Here is a 15,404-nt window from a genome sequence, read left to right as displayed (position 1 = left end):
GGAGTGGGGGAAAGTGACACTTGAATTCCTTCAGTAGTCAAAATTCGGCGCATCTGAGGCCTTGCAAAGTATTGCTGGAGGAGGCTGTGAGATGGTCTGAAGCATGCCTTGAGACACTGTTCTTCAGTCCTGGTACAAAAGAACAATATTGAAGCAGGTCAGTGTTCCTCACAGCATTCCTGCATGAACCCTCTGACCATCTATCAGAAGAAATGATTTTCTCTGTATAGTCAAGATCTGAAAGACACAATGGTTGTTCAGAGCAGATCATCTCTTTCCCAAAGGTCCTGGTGAATGAACATTATAAAGCTTATTCTAAGTACTAGCTAGCCTTTTTCCCATTAATCTCAGCTGTCTACTTCTTGCTAGGGGGGTTTTAACACCTCTGTAGAAAAAGAGTTGGTGCATTCAAAAGTTGACATTTAAAAGCAGGTGCTTCACCTGCCTTAAAGATACCTTATTCTTTTTTTGTACAGGTGTCCAGCTGGGAAAGTGGAAGTGACCGATAATCTTACAGGGCTCAGACACTGTACCTCATCACCTTGTGGACACTGGACCTGTAGGAATGGGGGTACCTGTATGGCTCAATCCCAAGACAAGACTATCTGCCAGTGCCCTGAAGGCTACAAGGGAAAATGGTGTGAAATTAGCCAGGTGAAGGCTGGAAGACCTGTTGGACTCAGCTCTGGCTCTATTCTGGCAATCAGCATGTGTCTCCTTGTCTTTCTAGGTAGGAAAGCAAGTCCTTTTTTTTTTTCTTTTCATTTTTACTTTGATTTTTAAGTCTTGTATCTTATTTGTATCTTTATTTTATCTTTATTGAATCAAGTCTGCTTTAGACTCAGATGTTGTGATCAGTGTTCCTCCTTTTCTGGAAGTCATCAGTTAGGAGCTCGTTTAAGGATGCTAAGAAGCATATGTTTACAGTTTACTTGCTTGAAGCTACACAAAGCAAATTTAGGACTTCTGTCTTCCAGGATCGCATATTCACGATCCTTCTTAAGTAAGGATTTTCACCTGTGTGTGCAAATCTGTGTGCAGCCATATCCATCAGAAACACCCACCTTCCCAGTGCCCCCACCTTCATATTAAGTAGGATCTACAGCTAGCATGTGCTGTTCTCATACTAGGAAGGTAGAGAGCTTGTTCTAGAGGGTTTATGATTTAACAGACGAGTCTCATTAAGAGTGCAGGGCAGAAAGAAATGTTCACTATGTATATGCTTTGAGGCACACTTTGTCCAAAATGTTAGTATAATGTAGAACTAGTTGTTTCTCATTTAAAGAAAAAGTGCATACACATCTCAGAATAGTAGTGACTCCAATGATTATATTACACTTGTAGCCTTCATTAAAACAGTGTTTTACTTACTCTGGATATCTTATTTACTCAGGATTGGTGAAAGGCCAGAGATTGGCCAAAATGCCTTCTATTTAAATGGATTCCTTTAGGTAAGTAAAATACTCTTTTAATGAAGTTTCTGATATCATATGCATAGATGATTCTTTACCTTCCTGAATATAAGTTGTTTATATATTAACAATTACTCAGTTCTTAACTGGAAATTTGATTGTCAAATTAAGAGTGGATTTAATACCTCAGGAGTCATGTAACTACTTGTTTATTGTACATTATATTTTGTCATATGTCATATAACAAATACATGTATTTATTTCTTACAGCTCTCTTAGTCTCCTACACAGTGTGGAGTCAGTGGGGAAGTTCAGGGTTTCGGAAAGGAGGAATTTACCACATTCCTGAAGAGCGTGAAAGCTGGGAGGATGTTAGAGAAAATGTCTTCAATTATAATGAAGAAGGAGGTGGAGAATGTGACCAGGTATGATGCAGCTTCAATCCAGCTTCAATCCTAATAGTCTCTCCTAATCTTCTTTTCCCACAATTTTTATTTTTTTCTTCAATGTCCTTAGCCAATCGTCTATTTTTATTCTATTTTTTTTAACCTGAATTACTTTTGAGTAGGAGAATTGTATTTCTGTCCTTTTCATGCTGGTCATCTGTGGCCACCTTTGTGGGGATTTCTCTGGACACAGCAGTCTAGATTTACATGAAGACTACCATCCTTCAAAGGGTGTGATCTGAACTCAGCCCTCTTTCCTCAGTATGTGGAGAACACAGAATCCAGTTTTGTGTTGCACTGGACTTAAAAACATTTTTTGAACCTATTTCCTTTTGCATCGTTTCTCTCTGACATTTGTTTTTTATTTTTATTTTGTTTCCCTAGAATGCTTACAATATAGATGAACTGATGAAACCTCTCCATAACATTCCCCACTTCTCCTTGAGACCAGCTTTTCTATATTCCAGGACACCCACTGGGCTAAAAAAAGACTCAGTCCCAAAATGTGCATGCCAGAAGCAACCAACATCAGCTGTTAGCAGTGTTCCAGACATCAAGGAATATGTATCTCGAATCATCCCGGATGCAGACAATGATCTACAGGATCTTCCAGCTGACACAATTCACTTTTACTGCTTAGAAGGAGAATGCTCGCTAGCAGAGAGCCTGAGCTCCTTAAACTCCGTTAGTGGTGATGAAGATGTAAATTATGACTGCCTCTGAGAGTGGGGGTCAAAGTTTGACAAGCTTAAAGAACTCTGTGAGCCCTCACGTGAACATTTGTAACTAGAATTGAAGGAACTGGAGATGATGCTGTGACAGGTGGACACTACTTTTAAAATATGCCCTTTTTTATATATAAAGTACACCAAGTAATTTACTTGATACATGTTTTTAATTAGAATGCCATGAAATGCTTTTCCCAGGAAAACTGTCTTTTTTATATGTACTGTATAAATCATTGTTTAATGGTAGAGGCGCTAAGGCTTTCAAAGCATCAATTTGCAATGTAGGATTTGTGTACTGTAGAATTATAATATCCCTTTTCGTTTGTATAGACAGTGAGCCACTAGAATCACCCTGGATGAAAGAACCTGAATTATTTTCTCCCTGGCGTGACTCCTACAGAGGGGGTAGCAGCGAATAGGGCCCTCTTGCTTTCAACTGCATTCACTCTAGACGTTCAAATAAGGATTATAAATGTTAAATATAAAACATTTTAAGTGCCTGTGTTTCGTGTCAGCTTTTCCCTTGGGCAGCACATAGCCCCAGGAGCAGAGCACACCTCAGACAGCTCCCAGCCGCCATTTTGCCTCCCCCACGGCAGCGGGCGCGGTCTGGGTGCAGCGCCGCCCTCAGCAGAGGGCGTTGCGGGGCGGTGCCCGGCGGCCATCTTGTTGGCGGGACCGCCTCCTCTGCGGCAGTGTCCGTGTACGCCCGCTGGGTAGCGGCGGAAGATGAGCGCCGAAGCGGCGGACCGGGAGGCCGCTACCTCCAGCCGGCCCTGCACTCCGCCGCAGACCTCCTGGTTCGAGTTCCTGCTGGAGGAGGGGTTGCTGGAGCAGCACCTGCGCAAGCCGTCTCCCGGTGCGTGCGGCGCGGCGCGGCCCGGCCCGGCCCGGCCCGGCCCAGCCCAGCCCGGCCCGGCCCAGCCCGCTGCCTGCGCCCTCTCCCCATAGCGCGGTACCGCGGCTGGAGCGGCGCGGGCCGGAGTGCGGCGGAACGCGCTTCTTTTAGCACGGCCGTCCCGTTCGGGCGTCTCCTGAATTGCGCGTTTTCCGAGGTCTGGCAGCGGGCTGAGGGCGCAGCGTTGTGACGGCGTTGCTTCTACAGAAAACAGATTGAAGCGCAGTCAGGGGAGGGATCTCTTGTGCTCGCACCTTACGCTGCCCTTTGCCAATTAAAGATAATGATTACTGACGGGCTTAAGTTCTTCAGAGCAGCCCCGAGGTACCGAAGAGTCTTTTATTGCGTGGGAGAGCATCTCTGGTTTTCATACATCCCCAAAATCAGACAGATAGTGTTTTCGAAGTGTATGCTTCAAGTTCCTCATACGTACTTGCAATTATTCTTATGTTTTGCAAAGTGGGTATGTATTCTTACAGTATCTTGCACGATTTAGATGCACAGCACTTATTTTCTGTAGGTACAGGTACTAATGTTTTGTTGATGCAAAATACGGGAGATGAATGGCAGAGTAAGAGCACCATGGCTGTAGTCGAGTAAACTTGAAGGCTAAATGAAAGTGCCAGTCTGATTCAACATATACAAATGCTATTTGGAATTAAAATCTGCCAGGTGATGATGTCTGCGTAAGTGATAAGGAGATGAGATGGTTTTCCTTCATAACCTGCTGTAGCAGGGGGATTGGATTTAATGATTATCTCCAGAGATCTCTTAACTCCTGCAGCTGATCTGTGTGTGATGATCGTGGCTGTGACCAGAAATGGATTTCTTGGCTTAGCTGCCCCCTGACGAGAGGCTGTGTTCTCTGCAGATCCTCCCCCTGTGCAGCTGATTGTCCAGTTCCTGGAACAAGCTTCCAAACCATCTGTGAATGAACAGAACCAGGTCCAGCCACCTCCTGATAACAAAAGAAACCGCATTCTGAAACTTCTTGCTCTTAAAGTTGCTGCTCATCTGAAGTGGGATTTGGATGTATTGGAGAAAAGGTACCGTCTGTATAGCTTCATACTAAACTGCTGAATCTCAGAGTCACTTAGCTTGGAAAAGACCTTCAGTACCAACAAGTGCAACCACTGCTGTATAGAAAAATGCATCTGGTGCATAGTAGGCTTTTATATACAGCTGAAGTACATGTAATTTATACAAAAGGGCTTTTATAAGGCTGCTTCCATTCTTGCAGGATGAACTTGGTGCTGGCATTTATTCATGGCATGCTTGCTATCAGTACCTTTTTAAAATACAGACCTGTACCCAATTCTAAACTGAGCCCTACTGTGTGGAGTGGTTCTGGGATTTAGTGGGATTGCTTTGTCCATTTGTGATGTTTTGGTTTGTTGGGTGTGGGGTTTTTTTTGTTGTTCATTTGGTTTAGGGAAGATTCTGAAGTCAGTTACTAACTGAGCATCTCTCTATATAGTGGCAACAGTTCATCTTCTGTGAGCGCAAGAAACTTCAGATTGTTTTTAATTGGGAACTACATGGAGGTGGTTTGGATTGTTCTTAAAAACAAATCAACCCAGCTTGAGACTTTTTTTTTCCCTAAAATTTCTGCTGTTACAAGCAGCTGATTAATATTCAGCTCTTGTCAATGCAAGCAAGGTTCCTGTACCTCCTGTAGTAAAACCGCAGTGCCTGTTAGTTAAAAATGATGGCTTGGTACGAAGCTGGAGTCTGATTGAAGGTGGGACCCAGAATGTTTTACACAAGCCTCAGTTGGTACAGGTGTACTTGCACCTGATTGGTTTCAATGCTTGTTGCAAAGAATTCAGCTTTTTCACAAGGCTAAAGGTGTTCTGGCAGTAGCAGACCTAATTCAAAGAATGTCTAAGTAATAGTGTTTCAGTAGTTTTAATTATACCTCAGAAGGTGGGTTGTGATGGGACTCAGACAGCGTGCCTTCTGGTTTTACCAAGGAAGGTTCTGTCCCACCTGATGTCTGGCTTCACATACTGCAACTTGCAATAGGACTGCAGGGCACTGCTCCACTTCTTAGTTTTATCTTTGCTGTTTGGTGGTGGATGCTGCAGAAAGGGAGATAAGCTGTGATGGCGCTGATAGATGTCTTCTTTATGTGAGTAAAGTTCTTCTCGATGTGGAAATTGCTTACCTTCTGGATGTATGATCTGGGGTTGCTTTGAGACTTCCTCTCTAACTGGGATCTGCTGCAGAGGATGACTGAATTGTGGCTGGGATGCATCTGAAACAGGATGATGCAGTGTGCATAGAGGTAGTTTGGTTCTGTTGGGACAGCTTTCCTCTTGGGCTTAATTAGGCTATTAATGTTGGTAACTGCTTTGCGTCCCTAATCTAGGATGCCACCAGATGAAGAGCATTTTGTTCTGCTGAATAGGCACAGTATCCATACTTTGTGGCTGTTAAATAGTAATGTAGTACTGAGAACCAGTGTGTATGTGATGTAAACATGCCAGAAGTAGGTTTGCTATACCACCTACTTTATCCTCTGATGTTTTGTAGCTTGTCTGTTCCTGTATTGAACATGCTCCTGAATGAACTTCTGTGTATCAGCAAAGTTCCCCCAGGGACTAAACATGTGGATGTTGACCTGTCCAGCCTTCCCCCAACCACTGCAATGGCCATACTGCTCTACAATAGATGGTAAAGTACTAGTAAGGCAATGGTCCTAAAACCACAGTAGGACTAAATACCAGAGCACAGAATGAGAGAATCTCAAAGTAATATTAGTGTTGTGATCTTTGGGTGGATATAGTGAGCTGAGTCAGAAAAGTGATTCTAAAGCTGTTTTTGTTCCCTGATAAAGTAATCAAGCAGTGGTTTGCACTGTCCACTTAAAAACATAAAGAATTTGAGTGCTTTTAACATTTTTTTTAAACATTTCGAAAACAATACAGAATGTATTCTAGTGATTTAAAGTAAATGGTATAAACTGATATTTTAAGAGGCTTGTAATCTTTTTACTATACTTCTTAGGCTAATGCCATTCTTCTCTTCATTTTCTCCCCTATGTAGGGCCATAAGGACCATTGTTAAAAGCAGTTTTCCTGTAAAGCAAGTGAAACCTGGTCCGCCTCAACTAAATGTGTAAGTTACCAGTACAATTCATGTGGACTTAATATGTATGTTGTAGTCAGAAATAGATCTCTTAATCAGATTAAATCATGCTAATGTAACAGTTGTTTAACATGATTAATTGTAATGTGGAAAACTTGCATTTATTTTGAGTATGTTCTTAACTCCTGTCAAGCACACTTAATGTATCTGTACGTATATGGTTCTACCTCTTTAATATCTTTGACTTTGTAGAAGTGTGAAGAATCATAGGAGAAAGGGAGATGGCAGTCTCTGTGGACAGAAAGCTTATTCTCTAGTTTAAACTGGCAATATTTCTTACATCCTGTTTTAACTTGCACTGGCTTGCTTAATACAGTTTTAATATAACAATTTAACATACTGTGTATCTGATAACCTGAGAAATAATGAAATTGTTTTGTTGGTCTCATTGGGCAATACTGACTTAGAGTCAATATTGAGTTTACGTGCTAGAAGTTGTGCAGCTTCAGTTACAGCCTGTCCTTGGAACTGACTTTTACATTCTGTATTTCTCAGATAAAGCTGGGAGTGTTTCAGTGGTGCTTTTCAGGTGTATTTGGTTGTCCTGTTTTTCTTTTTTATACTCCAGCCTTAGATGAATGATACTGTTACTGGGGTGAGAGAGGCAGTTAAGTGTGTTGATTGAAAATTCTGCTAGTGAGGAGTTAAGTGCTGTGGCCCAGAGCACGAAGTGAAATAATATGATGGTTTGCTGTTGAACTCAAGTGTTGACCACGTCTCCTTCTCCAGGATGAATCAGATGCAGCAAGAAAAGGAACTAACTGAAAACATTTTGAAAGTGGTGAGATTTTTTTCTCTAATTTTTATTTGAATTTACATTTAGAGCAGAAAAATCATCACATCCCTTTCATATTAACAGTTGTGTTGGATTCAGATCACTTAGGTGATGTTAGCTACTTTAACCTACTGTTCTGTGTTTGTTTTGGACAGAAACCTGTGTTGGATGTTGTATGGAATTTGTTTTGTAAGCTTTAGCAGTTAATTCTTCAGCCCATGCTTGGAGCTGTGTGAATCAAGAAAGCCTCTACAAAATCAGTGTGTAATTAATAGTTAAGACCATACCATGCTTGAGCTATAAGGGTGTATGGCAGCAAAATAGTAGGGATGTTTTCTGTCACCAGAATTTTTGAGGTTCCTGAGGTGTTCCACGTGGAAAAAAGCAAGAAAATGGAAGAATAAAGCCTCTACTTCCATAAGCCACTTAGCTCCTTTTACTACTCTTCTACTTCTTAGAATCAGTTACAGACTTTGCATCTCTACACTTCAAGAAGTTGTTGGTGATTTCTTTTTTTGAGTGTAAATGAAGTTTTACCAATTTGTCATAAAATCTGGAAAAATCTTGCTGTTCAGTGAGAAGCTGCTTTGATTTCAGCTGTGAAATAATAGCTGAGAATTTCCATTCTAACTGTTGGATAACTTCATGCTCCAGAACAGAACAAAGGGACATAGGTGAAATGAAGAGAGAAGTATTGTTTTTATTGGAAGCACAGTTGTGATCCTGTTTCTCTAAGCATCTGAAATGGCTGTGGTATGTTTATTTTTTGTACAAGAAATAAAGGTGCAGTGAGACAAGTATACTAAATAAATTCATGGCTATCTTTTTATTTTGCTGTTGTAGTGTTAATTTAAACTCAAAACTAAGGTATATCTTTTTCTTAATGCATTTTAATTATTATAGTTGAAAGAGCAAGCTGCTGATTCCATCCTGGTGCTAGAAGCAGCACTTAAATTGGATAAGGATCTCTATGTGCACACTATAAGAACTCTGGATTTGTTAGCTATGGAGCCTGGAATGGTGAATGGAGAAACAGAGAGTTCCACAGCTGGGCTAAAAATCAGTGCAGAGGAGATACAGTGCCAGGTACTGTACGTTCTAGATTAAAGCTTTCAGATTATTTCTATTCCTTTAGACAAATTGTCTGGTAACGTTTTGAGGTAAGTTGCAGTATTTTTCTATTGATATTTCTTTGTTCTATCTGTAAAGCAATAAAATACCATTGACATAATTTTTATGCTGATTTATGCTTCTTTCAATATTGTAAATATTATCACTCTTTTTTTTTTTTTGTCCCCAAACTCACTTTTTCCCACTCCTGGAATAAAGCACTGTCTGACAAGGACTGCTTGTTGCACTGTTGTTACTGTTATGTGAAAATCATATTGTAATTGTGGAATGCCCATGCAGAGTTACCCATACTGAGATCACAAGTAAAGAGGAGACAATTGAAGTATGTGGGGAAAAATGCAGTGTATACACAAGATAAAAGTGGGAGTAGTTTGAAGAATGTGTAAGAAGTAGGGCTGAAATACTTAATGTTATATAAATTTCTGCGATAATGCCTTTTGTATCAATGCTGTTTGCAGGTTTGCTATGACTTGGGTGCAATCTACTTTCAACAAGGAGCTACAAATGCAGCTCTTAATGAAAATGCTAAAGAGAAGTTTTTCAAAACAAGGGAGTTGATTGCAAAGGTAATGAGTGCTTTATAACTGTGTTCAACTCTTATAAAGGGGAAAAAAGTAAATTTTTGCTTCTTTAGCAGTTTAGTAACTATTGTGTTTATGAAACTTCATGGGATCTTGACAGTTTTTATTGGTTTTGTGTTTTTTTATGTTGTGCTCTGTTCAAAATTATACTGATTAGGTGAGAGGTAACTTCTGTTTTGTATTGAATCTTATGTAAATTGTACTGATGCGAGAAGTGCAAGAATAATGTCTTCAGTGCTGCTGTTAACTTGGCTGAGCAGCACGTTCTGTGTCAGCAGCAGTACTCCAACAGTCAGTGTGTTTTTGAGGAAGAAAACCATACAAACAATAGACGCTTCCTATTGTTGTTTATCTAACTTCCCATTGCAAATCTGATTTTTCTCACCTTTTTTATGGAAGATAACCTTTTCGTTTACGACTGAAATACACTTCCTTATACTTTTTGTTTCATATCTGTATTTCCAGAACTGCAAGACTCAAGTTTTATTTTAGTAGACAAACTGTGATCTGAGCTGTAAAGAACACATACAAGAGCATAAAATTGTGTGCAAATACATGTTCTCAACTGTTTTTTTTGGGTGGTTGTTCTTTTGTTACTAGAGGAAACTGTGATTTTTCCATTTGTATTTCAGAATTAAGCTCATGTTTTATCACATTTTTGATTGCTAAGCTTTAATTGACTGCTGCTTTTCAGATTGGTTCATCATCACTTCATTGTACCATAGATGAGAAACGATTAGCTGGGTATTGTCAGGCTTGTGGAGTTCTTACCTCATCTGATGATGATGCATCTCAACAGGCAACTCCGTATAATCAAATCCACAACTGTATGAAATCTGGCAACTATCAGGTACAGTGGTTGATTAATGCCTGCTTACAGTGGAGAGTTATTTTTGTCACTGTGTTGATGATTCCATCTGATCTGGAAGGGATTTCAACAAATACGGTAAAAAATTATTTTATCTATATTTGAGCCATCCATTGGATGATTCCAGTTGTGTCTGTGTTGCAGGACTTGGTGAAGATATTCCTTGAAGATAACCTAGCCCTCAGTCTACCTGTTCAGTTCAGACAGTCGGTGCTGAGAGAACTGTTCCAAAAAGCTCAGCAAGGGTGAGGCATAATTTAATGATCTATGCAATGTTTGTGAAAAGGTATATATGCACACGTATGGTTTTAAGCTTAAAACTAAATTAATGCTTCTGAAACTTGCAATCAAAGCTGATGAGGCAGTGATTCTGCAGGAGATGTTGGGAGCACTGGCCCTATAGTTTGCCTACGATTAGGTGCCTTGTACACCAGCCCAGTCTTGGAGGGTCAGTATGGAATTTAAGCAGAGAGAGATAATCAGGCACGTGGAGCTTGTGGATGGCTCCTGAGAAATGCTGAGCATATAACCATATCCAAAATTCAACCTTCTGTGGAATTTAGGTACTTGAATCAGGGCTCTGTGGAAAACATCTTCATTTAATGAACACCATTCCTCTCTGAGGGGAAGGTGCCTGCAGGCATTTCTGTTTCAGAGGGTAAGGCTATATTTTACAAACACACGTGGAAGAAAAGAACATTAATTATGACAGTTTCAGTTTTCAGGATCACAAGATCTAGAAAAAGATCTTCGAAGCCGTTCCTATCAGTGTACTCACACACATGAGGCACACAGCTTAAGAGGAGGGTTCTGCAGATTATTTCTTCTGGTTTGTCTGATGAGTTTTGGCTGTCAGTGATGTGTAGGGCATGCTTACTGAGAGGTGATGCTCCTGTGTGTCAGATGCTCTGCTCTAGTTGTGGTCCAGGTAATTCTCTGTCAAAAAAGTGAGGCCTTGGGTAAAATATGTAGATTCCTGGTCATTTTTTTCAGAGGTGTGGATGAAGGCATGTGCTCCAGACTTGTCTTGGGATCTGATGTATGGAGCTTTGCTTTGATACCAACTGTATTTGTCAGAGAAGTTGTGAACTTGAATTTTGTGTTCATGCAGGAATGATGCTCTGGATGAAGTTTGTTTCAAAATCTGTGTGTGCAACACCGTGTGTGATGTACTACAGGGTCAGATAATTGATATTCTGTTCTGTCAGCTGTTCCTCAAACCCAACAAAGAGAAAATAGACTTCCTCCTGGAGGTAAGGAGTCATCATCTGAGAGGAGATGGAGTAACGCAGTATATCTTTCCCTTGTTAACTGTATTACTGTTTCGAGTAATGCTTGTTTCTGAAATAGAGAAGGGTATATTATAATATAAATTCCCAAACTTTATTCAGCTTCATTACAGCTAGCACAATACGCTCTGTCATTATTCCTTCTGTATTAACAGCTCATCTGCTGAGCTGAAGCGGTGTTGGTATGTTGCTGCAGCTTGGATTTGGAATTGCTATGTTTCCTGCCTTTGTTAAAAAATATCTTTTGCTTGTCAGCTGCAGCTGTTCTCTTCAAGTACGTGTTAAAAACTGACTTATTTAATCTATAGTTCAGAGCCAGAAAAAGGTTTTCCAACTGTTCAAATTAGGAGTTGAACCTATTTCTAAAAAATTCTTGCAAGCTAGCACTCATTCAGCTGTTCAGTTCTCTTGAAACTCCTACATTTTCTAAAAGGAGTTAATCCTAGTGGGTCTTACAGTTTTTCAGTTTCAAATATTAGTTCCTTTTTAAGCTCCTGCAGAAGGACTTGGTTATGTACTTAATGGTATTTTTGACTGACTCGCACTGTGACATTGGGTGGGTGTATCTGAATAGCAGAGGAATTGGCAAAAAGAATGTGGATTGTGTCGAGAGGTCACGGTTGTCTGAAACAGCTTCTTGTGTCCAAGCTGAAGGAGATTCTCATCCACCTGTGATAGCTACAGTATTTATCAGGTAACTTTGTTGGTTGCTTTGACAGAGAGGGCTGCTACCTGGTACTGAATATGAGTTAGAAGACTGGGGAGCAACATTGTCTCTAGCAAAATATTTTAAGTGTTCTATGCCCTGGCTCAGTTATTTACTGCTTACTGTTCCCAGGTTTGTTCAAGATCAATAAACTTGGAAACTGCATCTGAATCTCTGAAGAGACAAATGGCAGCATTTCTCAAGTACGTACTGGGTTCTAAGATGTGGTGATCTTGCATCTTACAAGCAGTATAGTGCAACATAATTAGTAATTTTGAGGACTTACAACTTGAAGAACAAACAGCTTATTCATGCTGAATTATTAACTTTTTACTTAGAAACTTGTGTTTGAGTTTGGAAGATCTTCAGCTTGTCTTCATGATTTCATCTCACGAGCTGTTCATAAAGCTGCTGAAGGATGATGAACGGAAATTGCTTGTTGATCAAATGCGAAAGAGGTCTCTTCGAATCAACCTGTCCACAAAACCTGTGACTTCATTTTATGATATCCCAGGTAGTTTTCAGTGTTTCTGTTAACTTGTATGTATGCAGCTGCCTATTTTCGTGCCTGAGAGTACTATGCATAGGCCTATTACAGAACAAGCTCAGAGAGAATGTTTTTTTACAGTTGAATACTTCCCACCTCTAGCCAATGAATGCCTTGCCTATTCAAGGAAGTTGTTCTTTGCTTGTACTTTGCATCTCAGCTGTGTGTTTGCTAGCTGACAAGTGAAAGAGAGGTGTGGCAGTTGGTTTAAACTGAATCTGACTGACAGTCCTTCACAGTAAGGGACCGTCTCCTGTCTTTGGTCTTACACTCACATTATTGCTAATGTGACTGATGAGCTGGACTAGGAATACCATCTGGATGAAGTTTTTAACCTATCAAAGTGTAATCCAGATACTTTTCAGCAAGTTCATTTCTCAAATGCAACTAATTGGCTGCGAAGTGGTACAACTTAAAGCCAGTGTAAGAGAAAGGCATACAAGCTGCTGACTGGACCTGGGAAGAGCAGACTTTTTCTGCAGTCATGCATTGACTTTAACCACTTATGAAAATACTGCCTTAGTGAAAAAATGTAAAGAAACACTTCCTGGTACAGATCTTGAACTTAATGCAGATCTTCAGTGTAACACTTCACTGTAGCAAGGATAAGGGGATGCCCACAGCTGCTGTTGTAGCAGAAGAAGACGTTAGAAGCAACCCCATAGGTAAAGGGAGTTGGGGAGTTACCATGATCTAAACCTGGAGTGACACAAGAGGATGTAAGGGGCCTGAAACTGCATTAGTTCTACGTGCTATGATTTATTTCCTCTGCTTTTCATCCTTGGGTCATAGGATTTGAAACTACAGTTTTTATGCTATAGTTTTCATGTCAATTGTAGATCTAACTGAAATAAATTTAGCAGGAGTTTAAACCGAGTACATTTGAAGACTGTTGCATTCGTAGGAAAATGCAGATGCCTCTACTCTGAGGAGCAGGAAGGCAAATGTAAAGAAGGGAATGACTGATTCCTTTCTTGTCTGAGTAATGAAATATCTCCTTTTGTGGGTAAAATATCAAGTATCTTGAATACCAGATGTGAAAGAGGGGTATTTTCTCCACTGTGTTGCTTCTTATTTCTGGAATATCAGCTTCAGAGCTGTAATCAGGCTGGTGAGTTGGGCAGAGAGGAACCTTGTGAGGACAAGTGCAGAGTCCTATGCCTGGAAGGAATAACCACATGCATCAGTACAGGTTAGGGGTTGACCTGCTGGAAAGAAGCTCTGCAGAGAAGGACCTGGGTGTGTTGGTGGATAATAGGTCGACCATGACCAGCATTGTGGCCTTGTGGCCAAAGAACCCCAATGGCATCCTGGGATGCATTAAAAAGAGTGTGGCCAGCAAGTTGAGGGAGGTTCTACTTTGTGCTGGTGAGGCCACGTATGTGGTACTGTGTCCAGTTCTGGGCTCTGAAGTTCAAGAAAGACTCCAAACTTTTAGAGATAGTCCAGTGGAGAGCCACAAAGATGATGGGTGGCCTGCAGTGTCTCCCTTATGAGGAAAGCCTGAGACACCTGAGGCTATTCAACCTGGAGAAGACTGATTTTGACTTGATTTGTGATTGGTGTATCCACTGTTCTTAGTGTGGTTTAAAATGTCATATACTAAAGTACTGTAAGATCTACATGATGAAGGAATGCCCTGGAGACCTCACTGCTTTTTTATTTTCCTAGCTTCAGCAAGTGTCAATATTGGCCAGCTTGAACATCAGCTCATATTGTCAGTAGACCCTTGGAGGATTCGTCAGATCTTAATTGAATTGCATGGGATGACTTCTGAACGCCAGTTCTGGACAATTTCAAATAGGGTAATGTATTCTACATAGTCATATTGTAGAACTGTGTACGGTGATCAGTAAACATTTTGCCTTAAATCCTCAGTGTTTCTTTAGCTTTTGTTATCAGTGCTCTGACCACTTAGGAAGAGAGAGGAAGAGCAGTCGATTTGTTTTTGTTTTGGTTAAAGAATTTTTTGGTCTTTTTGTTGTTGTTCGTTTTTTCTCTGTGTGTGTTTTTTATTTCCCCAGAGAGGTGGTGGAGTCTCCTTCTCTGGAGACGTTCCAGACCCACCTGGACGCCTACCTGTGCAACCTGGGCTAGGGAGCTGCTTTGGCAGGGGGTTGGACTCCATGATCTCTAGAGATCCTTTCCAACCCTACAGTTCTGTGGTTCTGTGTCTGCACACTCAGCATATGGAACGAAGTAGAATCAGTAGCCCTTTTTTAGGGTACTTTTGTATGCCTGAGCCATATGCTACTGCTGATTAAGTGCAAACATTTCTGGAAGAGTTGGCACTTAGAAATTCATCACTCTCAACATCTTGAGCTTTCTTTTTTCTTTTTTACTGTTTAAGCAAATGTATGAATTCTAAAACCTGTTTCTGTGCAAATGTCTTGCATGTTTCTCTCACAGTGGGAAGTACCAAATGTTTATGGCAATGTTATTCTAGGAATCAAAGATAATCTGACCAGGGATTTGGTCTACATCCTTATGGCAAAGGGATTACACTGCTGTGCAATTAAGGTGAGCAATCCATCCCAACTTACTTCTGAGTTGGTTTGAGCAATTGAAGCTTAACAACGTAGAAAACCCTTTCTGAGTTAAAGGCCTGAAGAACTGGGAGGTGATAGGGATCTAGTAATGAGCTCTGCGTGTGGTAGAATAGATAAATATTTCTCAGTTTTCCACAGCAAAGGTAATGGCTTTCCAGTGAGTTGGGCCTGCAGATAACCTCATTCATACATTTTGACCAGGATGTACTAAATGATGTTGTATCTAAACCAGACAGTGATTTGACACGTTGGTATGAAGCTGTTTTTTGACCCTTTTACATAAAGTTTTTCATAAGAGTGCTGTATTATTTGCCTTGTGGTGGT

General features: G+C 40.6%; 2 protein-coding genes across 2 annotated transcripts in view; both read left to right on the top strand.

Moving 5' to 3' along the window:
* The window catches only part of LOC136059416 (neural-cadherin-like), a 33,673-nt gene extending 30,611 nt beyond the window's left edge, over nucleotides 1-3,062 (top strand). The window contains exons 30-32 of the mRNA XM_065753594.1: nucleotides 477-730; nucleotides 1,683-1,837; nucleotides 2,243-3,062. Coding sequence (XP_065609666.1) covers nucleotides 477-730; nucleotides 1,683-1,837; nucleotides 2,243-2,581 — 748 coding nt within the window. The 3' untranslated portion in view covers nucleotides 2,582-3,062. The remainder of the gene's footprint in view (nucleotides 1-476; nucleotides 731-1,682; nucleotides 1,838-2,242) is intronic.
* A 221-nt stretch (nucleotides 3,063-3,283) lies between these two features.
* The window catches only part of INTS8 (integrator complex subunit 8), a 20,033-nt gene continuing 7,912 nt past the window's right edge, over nucleotides 3,284-15,404 (top strand). Inside the window, exons 1-14 of the mRNA XM_065753336.1 lie at nucleotides 3,284-3,445; nucleotides 4,356-4,530; nucleotides 6,020-6,160; nucleotides 6,533-6,604; nucleotides 7,364-7,415; nucleotides 8,313-8,495; nucleotides 8,999-9,106; nucleotides 9,816-9,971; nucleotides 10,134-10,234; nucleotides 11,101-11,242; nucleotides 12,117-12,187; nucleotides 12,323-12,498; nucleotides 14,203-14,336; nucleotides 14,941-15,051. Coding sequence (XP_065609408.1) covers nucleotides 3,316-3,445; nucleotides 4,356-4,530; nucleotides 6,020-6,160; nucleotides 6,533-6,604; nucleotides 7,364-7,415; nucleotides 8,313-8,495; nucleotides 8,999-9,106; nucleotides 9,816-9,971; nucleotides 10,134-10,234; nucleotides 11,101-11,242; nucleotides 12,117-12,187; nucleotides 12,323-12,498; nucleotides 14,203-14,336; nucleotides 14,941-15,051 — 1,752 coding nt within the window. The 5' untranslated portion in view covers nucleotides 3,284-3,315. The remainder of the gene's footprint in view (nucleotides 3,446-4,355; nucleotides 4,531-6,019; nucleotides 6,161-6,532; nucleotides 6,605-7,363; nucleotides 7,416-8,312; nucleotides 8,496-8,998; nucleotides 9,107-9,815; nucleotides 9,972-10,133; nucleotides 10,235-11,100; nucleotides 11,243-12,116; nucleotides 12,188-12,322; nucleotides 12,499-14,202; nucleotides 14,337-14,940; nucleotides 15,052-15,404) is intronic.

The sequence above is a fragment of the Cyrtonyx montezumae genome, unplaced genomic scaffold (genome assembly GCF_038088225.1).
Source record: "Cyrtonyx montezumae isolate F1298 unplaced genomic scaffold, pur_monq_1.0 scaffold_8, whole genome shotgun sequence".
Lineage (NCBI taxonomy): Eukaryota > Metazoa > Chordata > Aves > Galliformes > Odontophoridae > Cyrtonyx > Cyrtonyx montezumae.
Note: the sequence above shows the minus strand (reverse complement) of the source record. Positions and strands in the feature narration are given on the sequence as shown.